The 18,745-nt window shown below is 36.1% G+C and overlaps 1 protein-coding gene across 7 annotated transcripts in view; it reads right to left on the reverse strand.

Moving 5' to 3' along the window:
- The window catches only part of LOC131071984 (twinkle homolog protein, chloroplastic/mitochondrial), a 270,809-nt gene that overhangs the window by 105,144 nt on the left and 146,920 nt on the right, over nt 1-18,745 (reverse strand). For all 7 annotated transcript variants that reach the window (XM_058008018.2, XM_058007998.2, XM_058007986.2 and 4 more), the window contains 2 exons: nt 8,825-8,956; nt 8,643-8,704 (listed from right to left, as the gene is read on the reverse strand). In XM_058008018.2, coding sequence (XP_057864001.1) covers nt 8,643-8,704; nt 8,825-8,956 — 194 coding nt within the window. The remainder of the gene's footprint in view (nt 1-8,642; nt 8,705-8,824; nt 8,957-18,745) is intronic.

Consider the following 18,745-nt stretch of genomic DNA (forward strand, 5'->3'; position numbering starts at 1 on the left):
AATATATTATAATCTCATCCTTTAGTTGGAATTGTCATCTCAGGTCTAAATTATGGTATGTCCCACAACGGGACATTACAAAATCATAAAGCCTACCATCTTATTGATGATTACATTAACCTCTCGACAATCAACAAGGCATTGCGATCAACAAAGAAGTTGGGCCCTTTCACCTCTCTTCAAAGATCAAGCTTACTAATGATCAGCCTATTCAAGCTAAATATTTAGGTATATAGCTTCCATTAGCTCTACCTGAAGGGGAGACTCTAATGATTCTGCACATGACGAATCTCATTCTAAGCATGTGGAATCTCCCAGGAAGATACCAGTATGAAAAGATTTTCTTCAAGAGAACTTGGATCAGCATACAAATGGCATAGAACTAGGCAGCCCAAGTCATTACGGCCCCACTGGTTTGGAAGGAGAGGTTTCTAAAAAGAGACCAAAGCGGTGGAAAAGTATCATTGGTGATATTCAAGATGATGAAATGATCGAGGGTAGATCATCCAAAGGCAACACCTTTCTCTTATGGCTAACATTCAAGAAATTTATGAGCCACAAGTGGTTAAAACAGAAAAAGGTTAACCTAAATGGGAAAAGGCCATGGAAGTCCAATATCAAAGACTTATGAACAATAAGACTTGGGTTCTTTCAAATCTTCCCACCAAAGAAGAAACCCATTGGCTACAAATGGGTTTACAAAGTCGAGTACGAAATTGATGGTACATTTAACAAGTATAAATCACGATTGGTGGCAAACGAATGCACACAGAGAGAAGCAAATGACTGTGAGGAGATATTTGCTCCTACAACAAAGATGAGCACCATCCATCTAGTTCCGGCCATGGCAACACAGTTTGGTTGGAAATTCCATCACATGGATGTGACAAGTGCCTTCCTCAATGATGACTTGGAGGAAGAAGTGTACATGACAACCTCAAGGTTTACCAGGTTGTGGGCAAGGAGCATCAAATATGCAAACTGACGAAAGCTCTATATGGCTTGAAGCGGGCACCCAAAGCAACATCATGATTGACAAGTATCTGGCTTAATAGGGATTTCAAATAAATCCTTCAAATCCAAATTTCTATGTCAAAAGTATAGGCAATGGAATCATTCTACTACTCATTTGCATAAATGATATTATTATTACAAATAGTGAGCCACATTTGATTGAACAAATCAAATGTAATTTGAATACAACTTTTGACATGACAAACTTAGGCCTCCTACGTTATTGCCTAGGGGTAGAATTTTGGCAAATAGGTGGCACTATTTTTATTTCTCAGCCTAAATAAGCCAGGAGTTTCCACGAAAAAGTTCAAGATCTTGTGTATACTTATGGAGAAATGGTTGAAGCTATCAACCAAATCAGACTCAAAGGTAATCAATGAGACAACATTCAAGTAACTAGTGGGTAGCCTTATCTATCTTACAACCATTGGACCTAATTTGAGCTATGTTGTGATTTACATTTCTAGACTCATGAAAGTACCAAAAGTAAATCATTGGGTTGCAATGAAGTGGGTGTTGAGATATGTGAAAGGGACACTTGGCTTTAACATTTTGTGCAGTATAAGCAAAGATCCTAGGCTACTTGGCTTCACAGATTTAGGTTGGGTAAGTTTTGTTGATGATAGAAAATCCACTTATGGATATGTTTTCATCCTTGGCATGGGTGTAGACACATAGACTAGTAAGAAGCAGCAAGAAATAGCTTTTCCTTAATAGTCAAAGCACCATAGTCAAAGCACCATAACTTCAAAGGGTGCTTTTAGACATAAAAATGTCTCAAGCAGGGCCTTCACCCTTGTTTTGTGACAATCAACAAGACCTAAAACTTGGCAAAAATCCAAACTTCCAAGAACGTACCAAAAATGTGGAGCTTCATTATCACTTCATTTGTGGATCGGTGATGTTGCAATATTGTCCAACTAAGGATCAAACTGCAAACATTCTTACCAAGATCCTTAGTCTTGACAAATTTGTAAAATTTCAAGATAAACTTGGTGTAGTTAATAGATTGACCCAAAGTTGGAACACTCGCAGAGTACTCGGCGAGTTTTGAAAACTAGTCGAGTTTTTATGCTCCGCGAGTTTTCGTGACTTAAACTCACCTTTGCAAAAAACTCACCGAGTTTTTACAAAAAAAACTTAGTGAATCCGTGTTAAAAACTCGGCCGTATGGGAATAAAGAGAAAAAAACGGCAGAAAACAAGTTGATTTTTCATTTCTTGTGTTCTATTTTGCTAAGAGGGGGAAAAAACTCTTCCAAACACTTGACTACTGATTTCCATCAATTTGAAGCAGATTTCAGGCGGATTTCAAGTGGATTTGAGGTGGTTTTTCAAGAAAAATCAGATTGCCATGTAGGTTTTCTTTTATTTTTCTGTGCTTTTTAAAATCATTTCATTTATTTTTTGTTGCATCTAGATGAATAGAAAATCATTCCTAAGTAGTCAAAAATCTTTTTGAGTCATTGGAACAAGATTTAAGATTATTTTTGACACGTTTTGTTGAATTTTTCACTATTTTTTTTAAGAATCTCTAATTTTTCAAAAAAAATCAAACCCTAATAGTTTTTTTTCTTTTATTTAACTTTGAATGATGTCTAAAATTATTTCAACCAATTTAAATAGTTTGCTAAATTGTTTAACTAAAATATTAACTTTCTTTTTTCACTTTGTATGTGTAGGTTAATTAACCATTAATTATAGCAAATTCTAATTGGGCACTAGAACCATGCCCACCTAGATATGTAGCCACCCGTCCTAAAGGTGCTAGAGATAGGGCTTGGAGGTATGCATATGAAGGACAGGATCCTCGGACAATGATTTGCATAAAATGTGAAAAAATACTTCATGGAGGCATAAACCACCTCAAATACCACCTTGCAGGCATAGACAAGCATGATGCTAGAGAATGCATTGGGACCACTGCTGAAATAAAAAGAGAAATTAATGCCCTACTTTCACCTGGGGTAGAGAAGAAATTGCAAAGGGAGAGGGAAAAACTAGCCATGAGATCAGGCATAGCTGATTTTCAAGGTGCTTCTATTGACATTGAAGAAGAAGAGGAAGCACTTCAGGGCATAGTGGGCTCTCGTCGTGGCCCACGTATCCGCAAACCCAGCACCACCTCGCCCATCGCTTTTGCTTCCTCTAGTAGAGTACCTGGCACTGCTGCATCACCATCAGGGACACAGTCCATAGGTAGTTATTTTGTGCCCAAGAACACACCTAGAGCACAACAATCATTAGAGGCCACTATATGGAATAGGGAGGCACATGAGAAAACAAACATTGCAAATGCTGATTTTTGGTACTTCAACAACATCCCATTCAATGTGGCAAACAATCCTTATTTGGCTGAATTTGGTGACTACAATGACAGTTTCAGGAAAGGGGTACAAGGCTCCTTCTCGCAAAGATTTGGGTGGGAGGTTAGTAAATAGTCCACTTGATTACATTTTTAATTGTTTTTTAGATTTCTTGTTTATTAAATCAAAATTGTGTACTAAGGCCTAATTTCACTTTGTTCTTGTAGGTTGCTCACAAATGCAGTTGATAGGGCCAAAAAAGTGGTGGAGGACCAAAGAAATGAATGGAGAAAATATGGTTGCACCATTCTTTCTGATGGGTGGACAGATGACAAAAACCACACCATCATTAATTTTTTGGTTGCTTGCAAAGACAATATTGTGTTCTTGAAATCGGTTGATGCCTCCAGTAAGGTGAAAAATGTAGAAACATTGGCTAGAATGTTGGAGCACATTGTCATGGAGGTCGGAGTAGAGAATGTGGTGCAAATCATCACAGATAATGTAGCAGCATATCTGGCAGCAGGTAGAATCCTTTTGAATTATCATCTTTAGCAATATTTTCATTTGTTGTGGCTTTGTTTTTCTTGGTTGTATCTTTCTTAAGAATAACTTCTTCTTTTGCAAGTAGAATCCTCTAAGATGGGCACCCCACTCTTTTTTGGACACCTTGTGCAGCACATGTCCTTGACCTTCTTTTGGAGGACATAGGAAAACTTGATTGGGTGATGAGAGAGCACACCCAAGGGAGAGATTTGGTGAGAGCTTGTGTCACAAGGTTTGCAACAATTCTCTTGATGTTGCAAAGCATTCTTGCTGCATTGACTTCTTTGAAACAAATGTTGTATGTGAGTCAAGCATGTCTAGACTCACCTTATTCAAACAATGAAGGAGAGGGTGTCACATGCATAGTCTTCGACAACCATTTTGCACAAAGCGTTGCAGAAATTATGAAGGTAACTTCAAAACTTAAATTTTTAATTATTGTTGATTCAAGTCTCTCATTACTAATTTGTAGCTTCATTAATTAATCTTTTTGTAATTTGTATTTTTCAATTGTAGGTGTCAGAGCCCTTGGTTAGAGTTCTCCGCTTGGTAGATGAGGATAAAACCCCAATGGGGTATATTTATGAGGCCATGGATAGGGCCAAGAAGTCTATCAAAAATTACTAAAAGGGGGATAGACTCAAATTCGATCCCATTTGGGAAATTATTGATAAGAAGTGGAACAATCAGCTCCACCAATCCATTCATGCAGCACGGTACTTCCTCAACCCTCGTTTTAAGTTCGGAGGTTCTTACTGAGATCCTAATGGAGAGGTCATGGAGGGCCTGACTACATGCATTCAAAGGATGATACACGAGGTTGAGGTGAGAGACCTCATCGTGCCCAAACTCCAAAATTATGAGGAAGCAAGGGGTAAGCTATTCTCTTCAGAGCTGGCCATAAGAGGAAGAACCACTCAAGCCCCAGGTATAACATTTGCCATTTGGATTTCGAGATTTAAAGTGATTGATAAATTGATATATTATGTTTTTGCTTTTCTCTTTGTTTTCTAACTTTTCAATTTTTTTTATTTTGCAGATGCTTGGTGGCAAAGTTGGGGTGGAAATGCCCCGAATCTAAAAAAAATTTCCCTCGGAATCTCATGTCAGCCTTGTAGTTCATCCAATTATGAGCGCAATTGGAGCTTGTTTGAAGCCATCCACACGAGATTGCGCGTAAGGTAGAGGAAGCAGCAGGTGGTCCAATTGACTTGGATGATATAGATCCTTACAGCGATTGGACATCACGGGAACAGCCTCCATTGTTTACAGAGGATGACATCACTGATTTGGAGAGGCAGTCTATGGAGGAGGAGGGGGGTGGATTTGGTTTCACACTAGATGACATTGAGGAGGACGAGGAGTCATTGCCAGTGCCAGGAGCAGGTAGAGACATAGCTTCATCCAAGATGGAGGACGAGCCACAGCCTAAGCCAGACATACCGAGTGAGGAGGCACAGTCACATTCACGAGTCACGCCACGCCCACAGCCACAACAAACTTCTAGGACTAGACCCTCTAGTTCTATGGCTACCTCTCCCCCAGTTTATACTAGAGTTGGGAAGAGGAAGATGTAATTGTAATGATGTGTTTACTTTTAGTTTTACAAAAACTATTTACTATTTTCCTTCCAGCCATCAGCATTCCTCATGAGGATGCGATTTTGTACCCACTTTGCATTTAAATATATCTAGACTCAGCTTGTTTCTTTTGTATTCTCATTTATTGACTCATTGGATGCATCTTCTCATTGAATTTTGCAAAAAAATGCATTTTAAAATTAAAATTAAGCGTGTTTTTAAGTTGTCGAGTTTTTGCCAGGTTATTGCCGAGTTTTTCCCGAGTTTTTGCTAATGGCGAGTAGTTCAGCAATGGATTGACCATTAAAGGAGGATATTAAAGTAATATTGTAAGTTTTAGTTTATAATAGTCATTAAGTTGTTACAATAGACTTTACGAATATTCTTTTATTCTTTTAAGTTTTCGATAAGTGATATTGTAATTTAAAGTTTATAATGGTCATTAAGAGTCAAATCCCACCATATGTGCATTTCTAATTCTACAAACAAAATGCCTTGAACTACTTTGAGGATACCATGAACATCAAAAAATAGTTGTTGGGCTCTATTGTTTCTTTTTTGGTTGAGGAATCGCCAAGTTCTTTTGTGGGCTGTCATATGATATTTGATTTAGCAAGATCTGAAGAATTTCCACATTTTGTTTTGAGGACTTGAGAGCAAAAATGTGGCACTTGTTAGGGAATAGCTAAATGCAAGGAACAAAAGAGTGGGCCCTATTGCCAATAAAGAATACTTAGTACTAATGCAAGCCTACATGTCAAGGGGAATCAATGGTGAGGTTAGCCTAGAAACCTTTAGCTACTATGTCTTGGACCCCTATGCATCTTTAGAGTGAGATTAACATGGTATGGTTGGATTGAACACACATCCCAAACCTTCAAAACTTATTATATATTGAGAGCACACAAATAGAACTACAAATTTGATGCAAGGGATTTGCCTTAGCCATGAGTCACATTGAGCATCAAAGCAACAAGATTGAAGAATTCTATCACTTATTAAAAATCGCTACAATATGATTGGTACAAGTTCTTGTGTAGTGATACTCCATTTGGCGTCTACATCAGTCTCAATCAAGTAATTTGGATCATGGTAATGTTTCAAGAGATGTTTCTTCAATACCTCAACTTCAATAGTGAAGGGAGACCTAGGTGGATTACACCACATTACAAGATGTGTAGGAAGACGAACTTCGCTTACTCAATGCACAACCTAGAACGCCAAGAAAGCAGTTGTTGACTTTGAGGAGCATATGTACTTTGATCTCTCATCAACCTTATTCTAGGTGAATTAAAAAACCACCTTTGCTAAATCTAAAGGCAAACAAAAGTGGGAAGCAATCGTGAAGTTTAATTATGATGCCCTACGAAGAATCATGATAGGATGTTGGAAAAGATGCCCCTAGGTAAGAAACCCATTGAATAGAAATGGGTTTATAATGAAAAATGCAAGGCAAATGGTATGTAGGTAAGTACAAATCTCACTTAGTTTCCGAAGGTTGTTCACAACAATAAGGGATCCACTATGAGAGAATTTTGATCCTATTGCCAAAATAAAAACTTTTCTTTTAGTACTCTCCATTAAATCTAAATTTGGTTGCAAACTATTTTGAATGGGTGTGAATAGCACCATCTTGAATGGGAATCTATGCAGGGAGGCTTATGTGGTACAACCAGAAAGGTTCCAATTGCCAAGCAAGGAACATCTCATGTGCAAGTTCACCAACTCCCTAATGGACATGACCAAATTCCATGAGCCTACTTTATTAATGTCATTATGCACTTTTGGATTCAAAACAAGATTATTTGAATTGCAATGCCAAAAAGCGAAGATGATATCATTGTTATTCACATTGTCTATGTTGATTTCTTTATCACCAATAGTAGAGTTATTGCTACTAAGAAAGTAAAATAAGATTTCTGCACAATGTTTTAAATGGCAAATGTGTGCCTTATACACTACTACTTTATAATAGAGTTTTACTACCTTCATCATGTGATGTTTGTCACACAAGCCAAATGTCTATAATTTACCATATAAATCCAAGAGGGAAAATTTCTTGAGTTCCCAGGTTCTTCCTATTTCATTGTTGTGGCCAGACTAGCTGACTTCTAGTAACAGAGTTCTAGCATAGATAGGATGCAACCCTAGTTGAACTCTCGTCATGCTTAATTATACCTGGGGATGCCTACTAGCAAAAAAAAATATGATTTTTATATTGAGAAATTTTACTTAACATCAAATACAAAAATTTTAATTAAGTTGCAAGGTACACCCCCAAGTCTCAATCCCGCAATAGGAGTAGCCTAGGGCAGCAAGTCCGCTCCTAAGCATTCCTAGGCACACCCATGGCCACAACACCATTTAAGGAAAAAAATTCAAAACCTAATTTGTAAGGCATTTTTTAAACATTCAAGAATTAAAAAAATCTAAAAGGTGCCTAAGACCCTAGAACGCACCCATACAAAGTTGTTTAACAAAAAAAGATATATTTCACAAAAACTGGTTCATTGTTTTACCATTGTTGCATTTTTTGAGATTTCTTTTAATGGAGATTGAAGACTAGGATACAGATTTTTTATTGTTCTATATATATATATATATATATATTGGACTATCAGTTGAAATTCAATATTATCTTTATTATTACCATTCATCTATGTGTATGTCTGTGTGTGTTTGTGTCGGTGTCTGTCTGTGTACACAGCCATACCCAAACATACTACACCCAAAACAAACTGTTGCAATGACATATCCAAACCCTGTACCAGTAATGGAACTGATAACTTAGATTTTTAACAAATAAAAAAACATTTTGTAACACAAGATATGATCTGAAACCAAAAATTTTATACAAGAGTGCAGCTAGAAAAAATATAAATAACTCAATAAACAACACAGTTTTTAAGAACATGGTTGGATTGCAAGATAACCCTTAGTGTATCTTATAGGCTATTTTTATCACTAGGAAACTTTTACACATCTTTCAAATATTAGTGTTTTGAAGAGGTAAACATTAACAAAAACAGTCACCATGGTGATGTGGACATAGTTAAGTATTAACAATAAAGTGAAAGATTTTGCTCACATATTAATATAAAATACCTAGATTTCTTATTTTATGATTACTTTGCATATAAACAAATCCCCTTAACTTTTTCTCCAAGTAGCACACCTATCGTGTTGAAAATACATACCTCGTGGGGAAGAAAGGTTTTTTTATATGTTTCTCGAGCAACTTTCTAGCATGCTCTCGAACCTGCATATTGGTACCTCTATTTGTTAGATAAATAAACTTTTCATAAAATGTAACTAATATAATTTCAAATAATAAGATCGTTTTTCCTAAATGAAACAAAAAAATATCTCAAACATTTACCTTGTTTTCCATGGAACAAAGAGAAAACTTCCAACCATTAAGATGATTCAAATTACACATGAGGGCATCAATCCATTCGCTTTTTCCTGAATTGGGAACTCCTGTTACAATTGTTAACTCCCCTGGAACAACCTATCCAAAAAAAAAGACTACATTATAGGACTCTATTAGAAAGAGAGATAGGTTTGTAAGAGTTGATTTGTAAAAGTAGTTTGTGCTCATAATTAAAATTGTCAGTTCTTAATAAATTTAAATTAAGAATTTTTATGACACTTAGTCAACGTGTCTTGTATTTTCTTTTGGTAGAATTTTGCAAACAATTTTCTTTCCCTCAAGGCCACATAAACATATATAAGAATTTTGTTTTAATGTGCACGGAAAACAAGAAATTTTAATTTACCAAGCAAAATGCCAAATTTCATGAGCTAAACGTGACAAAGTTGGGGCAAGCAATGTAATACAATGACTAGCAATAATATTGACATGTAATTTGTCCAATTGGCTAGATTGTGTTGATGTATTGACAATATCTTATCTTTTGTCCATGTTCACACTAAGCTACTTAAGCTTACTTTAAGTAGCGTGAGTCATAAGTAATAATCAGTTATTTCTGACAATTAGTCATTTGAATTAGAATATTTAATTAGTATTTTAATGGTCACTAGTGTAATTTTTGCTTTATTTAGTTTTCTATTTTTGTCTTCTATTTTTAGAAGCAGTTGTTTCTTTTTAGAAACATCACCGCTTGTAATCGCCTATTTAAACGGCTCTACAATTCAATAAAGTTATCCGATTATTTTGAGCAATAATTTTTCATGGTATCAGAGCATGAAAATTAAAAAAAATTCGGAAGATTTCTTTAGTGGAAAATTTCGAAAGTTTTTTTGAAGAGATTTTTTAAATCTCTCTCCTGGGCGATTTTTTTCTTGAAAGGCGTTAATGGATGGTTCGACAAAATTTTGCAGGGTTTGAAGGAAAAACGCGTTTTTTTTCTGCTCTATTTCGTGGTTTATTTTCACGGGTTTTTGGCCTGCATTTTTTTTCCCAACCCCCTTCGGACTTTCTTGTGCTCCTATAAGCGAGTTTTCTTCGGGTTTTTCAGTGCGAATTTTTTTAGGGTTTTTTGCGATTTCGCAACTCAAATTTCGAGCGATTTATTATGTGTGGTGGTGAAGTTTATTTTTCATGGTTTTTTAAACCCGTGATTCTTTGTGCATTTTCGGCGGATTTCACTATTATTGGCAGCTTTCTAAAGGCCCACAAGTCTTGACGCGATTTTCAGGCTATTTCACATATTTTCGTCTACATTTTTTTCTGAGCGGCGGGTACAGCCGCGACAGTGATTTTTCTATGTTTTTCTGATCAGCAACGAGAAGCAGTTTTTTTTCTCACAAATTTTGGAAGGATTTTCTTCCACACCCAAGGGCAGTTCTTTTTCCAGTATTTTTTTTGCTATCCGACCTGCAAAATCAGATTTCTAGTGGTGGCTAGGGCACGACTTTTGCCCTTATTTACACTCTCGACCTAGGATTTTTTTTTGCACCTTGGGTTTCGTGCTCAAATTTTATTTCGATCGTGTTCTGATTTTTCATCAGCAACTTTTGTCTCGATTTTCGTACCTTCACAGGGTTGACCAGAGTTGACATCAGTTTCCCAAATGGCGTCTTTGACCAACATCATGTTGGAGAGCAGTCATAAGTTCAATGACCAAAACTATAATACTTGGAAGCAGAGGATGCTCTCAATTTTTTAGTATCGTTGCCTTGATCAGATAGTTATGGGCAAGGCTTCTCATCCTGCAGGGGCAGGTGAAGACCAAGACAAAAATGATGGGAAAAATCGAGAGGCTGTCATGCTTATCAAACTCTCAGTGACAAATTATCAACTCCCTCAGGTGCCTTTAGGTAAAATAGCTAAAGAGATCTAGGATCTATTGAAGGATCTTCATGAAACATCCGACAAGAGTCAAGCTTTCTTTCTCAAGAATATGTTGTTTTCTATCATGATGGATGACAAGACATCTATCCAAAGTTCAAACACATCTTACGAAGAACAAGGAGATCCGTGACCAATTGGAAGCTATTGGTCGAACCATGGTGGCAGAGGATATGGTAGTGATCACGCTGAAAAAGTCTTCCCCACTCTTACGAGCATTTCATTGACACACTCAATATCTCTTCTACTAGTGTTGATCTGAAGTTTCCTGATCTTTGCACCAAGCTCTACAACAAGATAGATGGAAGCAGTAGTTTGGTAGTAACAGTGTCAGTGCAAAACAAGTGTTTACTGCCAAGGACAAGGGAAAAGGCGAGTACACTCAGCAGAAAGGGCAGCGCAATTCTGAGGAGGGGTTCATGCAGAGATTCACATGTCACTATTGTGGTGGACCTAGGCATATCCAAAACTTCTACAGAAAGAGCTTGGCTGATCAGAAGTCCAAACATGGAGGGTCTCAAGAGCACGTGCAAGCTCATGTTGTAGAGCGTTCTGAAGAGGAGTCAACCTTCTATACTTTTTGATTTTGTCATCGGATGGGTTTTCTGATTTTTCTCCACAAAAAATAATGGGAGGGTTTTGCTTGATTTTTTCCTCAAAAATCAGGGAGTGTTATTTTACCACATGATGTCTGCTATTTCGCCGTGTGAGGTTTGTTGTTTTACCACATGATGTCTATTGTTTTTTGTTAAAGTCCCTGGTATTGCCTATATTTTTTTATTATTATTATTACTATCTTCTACACTCAATGAGATCACACATCTCATAATATATATGCAAGAGGTGAATTTCACCAAAGGACACCATACTTTATTTAAATAATTAAATATTAATATAATATTAATATATTATTATATTATTAATAATTATATTATCACAATTAATAATATAATAATTATAATATAATTATATTATCTCACAACTAATAATATAATAATTATATCATCAATATAATTATTAACAATACAAGCTTTGTGTTATTTATGTAGGCCTGTGGATTTCGACCACAGCTACGATAAAATCAACACTCCCTCTTAGCTAGGGAGGAATCCGACTTGACATCTTCAATAAGTAATAACACCTTATAGTAAACACAACAGCTCCATTTATTGTGTGAGAGAAAGATATCACCTCACCATGATATCAGAAGTTATGGCATATCCACGGATATCACGTCACATGATATCCACCATAACCACATAATGTAATATCCACCATTATGGCTTGTCCACAGATATCACGTCTCATGATATCCACCATTATGGCATTTAAGGATATTACTTCATGGCATGTCCACGGATATTACGTCACATAATATCCACCATGAATATCTCTTTATGTAATATCAACCATCATGGCTTATCCACAAATATCACGTCACATGATATCCATCATGATGGTATGGTCAATCAATATTGCAAGATCGTCACCTTACAATAATGATCAAAAGTACAAATGTTCATCATTGTGAGATCGTCACCTCTCAATAATGTTCACAGAGGCTCAACAAGCACTGAACCAATGAAGTCATGGAGTCACACACATGACATCCATCATGAACCATATCAGAGGGTGGAGATAAGGACTTTCACATTAAGTCTCTCTCAAAGAGGAATGTATTATCAAATCACAAAAGATCACTAATGTTGAGCCTCCCTCTCAATTAGAGCTTCATTTTTTCCATATCTCCAAGCTTGTCTTGAAGGTTTGCATCATCCTTAGTTGCTTCTTTGATGCTCCATCTTTTGTTCCAGAGGTCTCACCTTCCTCATAACCAAAAAAACCAAGTCCAGTGGTATTCTTTACCGGTTTAGCTGATTCAAGCTTTTTCTCTAGCTTAGCAGTACTCTTATTGAATTTGGCAAGTATTTCCTTTAACTCAGTGAGTTCCTTGGAAATAGAAACATTGGATTCCTTCAAGGTTGCATTCTCAGAGATAGCCATGTTTAGTTCAGCTTGCATTTCTTCTTTTTCCTCTTTACTCTCTTGGAGATGAGTGGTAAGTGCACTGATTTCTTGCTTCAACTTGGAGATCTCATGAACTTTGTCTTTTACCAGATCTTTAGCTTTCCTCCGATTTTCAAGCTCTTGGCACATTCTGATAGTCAGTCCTTCTAGTTCCCTTCTTAGGTTAGCATTACATTCATTCAGTTTTTCAACTTCTTCAACTAGGGCTTCCATGTCTCTTCATCAGAAGAACTATTTTCAATAAGCTCCATCAATTTCTCAGGATGCTCTCTTCTCTTTGTTAGAGAGGCTTCATATTTGACTTTAAGTTCATCAAAGGCTTTCTCAGTCTGAGTGAGCCAATGAGTAAGTTCCCTCACAGTGTATTCCCCCATATCTCCTTCCAAGTGGTTAGACTTATAGAAAGGTTGGCTCTGATACCAATTGATGAATACTAAGAGGGGCGGGTGAATTAGTATACCAAAAAATACTGAACTCAAACACTTAAACAATTTAGCAGTTAACCGGTATAACAGATTTACTAACAAACCGGTTAAGACAAATGCAAACCAAACAGCAAATAAAGCATTCACCCACACGAGCACAATCACCATAACACGAGATTTTGATGTGGAAACCCAAATGGGAAAAACCACGGTGAGATGAAACTCACAAGTAACTATCTGCAGAATAGTAATTAGACCGGTTAAGGTCATACAATGTTCTTCACTAGAACAGATCCTATTAGGAATCTAGATCTCTGTTAGGAGATAAGTCCGATTAAAGACTACCTTGTGAGAGGATTTCAGATTCATAGTTGTGAACCACCTTGTTAGAGGATTTACAAAGGCTTTGCCAGGCCTACCCGGTTAAGGGTTTCAGACTTGTCGAAGATGTGAATAATCAACAAGTGAGTGATCTAGATACTAGCACAGTATGCTTGGTTAGATCCTTGATAGCTCATTGTTAATGCACTTTTAGCATTACTTCAGTCTTCAGTATCTCCACACTCTATTTCTTCACACAGACCTAATCTTCTCTTCTGTGATCACACATACAAAAACCTCATGCACTTCTAAAACCCCTATCAACACCTAAAACGATATGAATCAAATTGGCTAGGTCCATATGTTATCATGGTTGTATTTGGGTCCGGGGCATATCAGTTGGCTACTTCAAAAGGAGAACCACTAGCAGCTCCGATCAACAACATGCACCTCAAATGGTTTTATACATAAGCTGCATAGAGCATCAAGCTCCCATACATACCGGAAAAAACACCAAAAACATTCAGAAAAATGTCCTGAAGAAAATACTAAACACATCCAAAAACATATAAGATCATGAATCCACTTAAATTCTTGTTATCAATGTTTTTTGCATAATCATTTTACACATATTTGTGTTGGAACTCATCTAATTTTATTAGAGAATTCTATGATTTTCCACTCACACTTTTTGAAAGAATTTTCCTGCTTCTGAATGAGAGTAATTTGGGGACTACATAAATCTTGAAATAAGGGTGACAACATATATTATTTCTAGAATCGAAGTTGTGAAGCATGTCAGACTACAAACAAGTCTTTTATATAATTGTAGATCATTAAAATGCGTAACAAGAATATTAAATGTCACCACTAAGAACCCTCTCTTCTCAAGAAATGGAATCACGAAAATGTCATTGATCCAGGCAAGAAAATAATAATTAAAGCCTATGATGAAGAGGAAAGGACCTCTAAAGGTTTGGTATCATTACTAATCAGGGTGGAACCTGTAGAAAGAGATGTCATTTTCCAGGTACTTGATCTTCATCTGTCATACAATATCTTACTGGGCAGGCCATGGATTCATGAAATGAAGGCAGTTCCATCTACATACCATCAATGCTTAAAATTTCCTTATAACAGAGTTGAGGTCGGCACATAATCTGAAATCATCATCCTTTGGATAACATAACCCATAATCTATTGTACTTGCCAAATATTTGAATATCCTTTTGACAGCAATATCATGAGTTCCTCTAGGATTTGACTGAAATCTAGAAGAAATACAAACTGGAGCGTATATGAATAATCTGAAATGACACTAATTATTCAACCAAGGTATTTTCACTTTTTGAAAGAATTTTCCTGCTTCTGAATGAGAGTATTTTGGGGACTACATAAATCTTGAAATAAGGGTGACACCATATATTATTTCTAGAATTGAAGTTGTGAAGCATGTCAGACTACAAACAAGTCTTTTATATAATTGTAGATCATTAAATCCTTAAAGACAATTTTAATACTCTCATTCAGAAGCAGGAAAATTCTTTACTCTAGTCCCCATAACATACTCACAGAGCTCCATTCACTTCCTTAACTCAATGACATAAGTCTCACAGATTATTAATTGTCTTTAAGTTGGGTAGTTAGAGAACACATACTCACAGACCTCCATTCACTTCCTTAATGACATAAGGTGAGTTCTCTATTACCTTGATGTAAGGGACTGGACTTAGGAGGACTTGGCTTGGAGGATCAGCATCAAGAGTCGATCATCCTTGAGAACACATACTCACAGACCTCCATTCACTTCCTTAACTCAATGACATAAGTCTCAAAAGGCAAGACTCCTAGCATGACACAAGTTAGCAACATTTTCTTCCTCTTTTCTTCTCAAGGCATGTGAATAGATCTCAATTTCTATTCACATGAGATCTATTGAATAGAAATTGTGGCCTATATATATGTCATAAATGGGACCTATTCACATGATGTTATGGTGGATCTTTGTTATTGTTTAGGTCAGTTTACTTAAGGTATTTTCCACTCACACTTTTTGAAAGAATTTTCCTGCTTCTGAATGAGAGTATTTTGGGGACTACATAAATCTTGAAATAAGGGTGACACCATAAATTATTTCTAGAATCAAAGTTGTGAAGCATGTCAGACTACAAACAAGTCTTTTATATAATTGTAGATCATTAAATCCTTAAAGACAATTTTAATACTCTCATTCAGAAGCAGGAAAATTCTTTCAAAAAGTGTGAGTGTAAAACAATAGAATTCTCAAGATCTGATAATGGCCCTAGAAACAGCAAACCAATTGTATTAAGCAGAAACCAGTTCTTCTTGTGACACTAGGTGCAGAAACTCATATACGCTCCAGTTTGTATTTCTTCTGGATTTCAGTCAAATCCTAGAGGAACTCATGATATTGCTGTCAAAAGGATATTCAAATATTTGGCAGGTACAATAGATTATGGGTTATGGTATCCAAAGGATGATGATTTCAGATTATGTGCCGACCTCAACTCCGTTATAAGGAAATATACGCTCCAGTTTGTATTTCCTAAACATATAGTTAAAATGAAACAATGAGCACAAGAGAAAGATAGCATATCAAATTATCAATCATGCCCGATACGAACACCGACACATGTAAACTTCTTGAATTCATATTCAGCATCAATAGATTACATCCAACTCCATGAGGAGTGTTCAGTTACATAATTACAATGCTCGAATCCAATACATAGTTTACAATAGCAAGAATTGAAGAAAAAGAAGGGGAATGAGAGGGAGAGATGATCGACTCTCGATGCTGATCCTCCAAGCCAAGTCCTCTAGTCCCCAACGATATATCTGAGAGAAAATGGAGGGAGGGGCCGATCCAAACTAGATATATGGCTTCACGTCAATAATAAGCCATTGAAATTAAATGTTACAGGCCAATTATAGAATAGTACTCTGAAATTTGGGGCCTCTACAGCATTAACATCGTTGTGTGTTATTTTTATTCTATAATTTAATCACACATATCCTTCAGTGAATCGACCAACATATCAAAATGATAACCACATGATTGATTATGTTAATCATCTTTGTCACGGTCAGCATACTTTATTTAACCCATGTCTTTTGCAAACAATATTTTTTATCGTTGCTGACTGAATCATTGTTTTATTATAATATCACACCCATTAACATGATCGCATCATTTCATATTCTCAACCTGTATTTTTAATATGACATTAGTGCTAACCACTATATCTTGGTTCATATGAAGTCGTATTCTTCAGAAGTCGATAACAATACCACCCCCGTAGTATATGGTTATTTATCCTCTCACGATTTTAGTGCTTCGTGTCGTCTCTGCCACATTCCTTAGCCACGACAATGACCCTCGAGGAGTTGGCAGTCTGCTCTTGAATCTTCAATGTAGATATCTGTGGAGGTCTTCCATCTTCAACGCACAGGCACAAAACTTTTTTAACCTGGCTCTCATACCATGTTAAAGTCCTAGGTATTGCCTATTTTTTTTTATTATTATTATTATTACTATCTTCTACACTCAATGAGATCACACATCTCATAATATATATGCAAGAGGTGCCCTTTCACCAAGGGGCACCATACTTTATTAAATAATTAATTATTAATGATTATATATTAATATAATATTAATATTATTATATTATTAATAATTATAAGTATAATTATATTATCACAATTAATAATATAATAATTATAATATAATTATATTATCTCACAACTAATAATATAATAAGTATATCATCAGTATAATTATTATCAATACAAGCTTTGTGTTATTTATGTAGGCATGTGGATTGCGACCACAACTACAATAAAATCAACATTTTGCCATGTGATGTATGATGTTATGCCATGTGATGTTTGGTGTCTTGCCGCATGATGACTAGTGTTTTACCGCGTGATGTTTGGGGTTTTACCGCGCGCCATTTCAGGGTTTTTACCATTTTTTTTCCACAAAAAATGATGATTTGTATTTTCAGTTTTGGAGGGTTTTCTGATTTTTCCTCAAAATCATGGTTCCAAGTTTCAGATTGGTTACCCAACATCAGGTTGGATGGATTTTGGTATTCTTGACCATTAACACTTTGCAGATCTAGGGAGGGTCTCCGCCGCAACAGAGTGTTCTTTTTGTTTGTGATCAAAAGACTTGCAGTGTCTTTTGTAGGGTATTTAATAGATAGAATGACCATTAAGGGAGGATATTAGAATATTTAATTAGTATTTTAATAGCCATTAGTGTAATTTTTTATTTATTTAGTTTTCTATTTTTGGCTTCTATTTTAGAAGCAGTTGTTTCTTTTTAGAAACATCACCGCTTGCAATTGCCTATTTAAATGGCTCTACAATTGAATAAAGTTATCTGATTATTTTGAGTAATAATTTTTCAATTTGAGCAAATGATTACGACATGTTAGACTCGTTCTAGATAAGGTAGAATCACTTTCCACCCATCTTTCCATTAATAAGCATCACCCTTGCTCTATATAAACAAGGGTATGTATGTACTATGTAAGAAAGTTGTTGATTAGCATAATATTATTTTGGTGGTTATCTAAATCTCCTTTATTTATGCATCCCTACTAACTATTCCTTAGAAAGTGGTAACGTCATTAATTCTATAAGCTTTTGATTAATCACCACAACTAGTGTTTGCCCTCTCGGGTAAACGGTTAAATGCAGAAAGTAAATGCACAGAACATAATGGAAATACATTAATTAACCAGTCTCTGTATTAATTCAACAGTCCATGTACATCAAGTGCTTATAACATTACATTTGACACGACTATCATGCTCCACTTCGAAGGAAAGGTACACAATATATAATACCCGAAGGGGTGCGACCAACCGTCGCGTCCAATTGCCCTTCGGGACGACTCACTAACTGACCGCCGTAACTCATTATTACCGACGACAACATAAACATAATATGACAACATAACATAATGATTATTCCCGGCAACATCATCCCCCCCAAGAAAAGAAGTCGACTCCAGACGACTTAATACAAAATAGAGATGGATGGCAGGAACTATTGATGCCAGTGGAGCCCAGAACTTATACACTTGTTGCGTCCTTGCCTGAAAACCCTTTTCTACGACCATTCGATGCTCAAGTGCGGATTTCACCATTATTGCTTATTTTGACATCAAAGTCCTCCT

The sequence above is a fragment of the Cryptomeria japonica genome, chromosome 11 (genome assembly GCF_030272615.1).
Source record: "Cryptomeria japonica chromosome 11, Sugi_1.0, whole genome shotgun sequence".
NCBI lineage: Eukaryota > Viridiplantae > Streptophyta > Pinopsida > Cupressales > Cupressaceae > Cryptomeria > Cryptomeria japonica.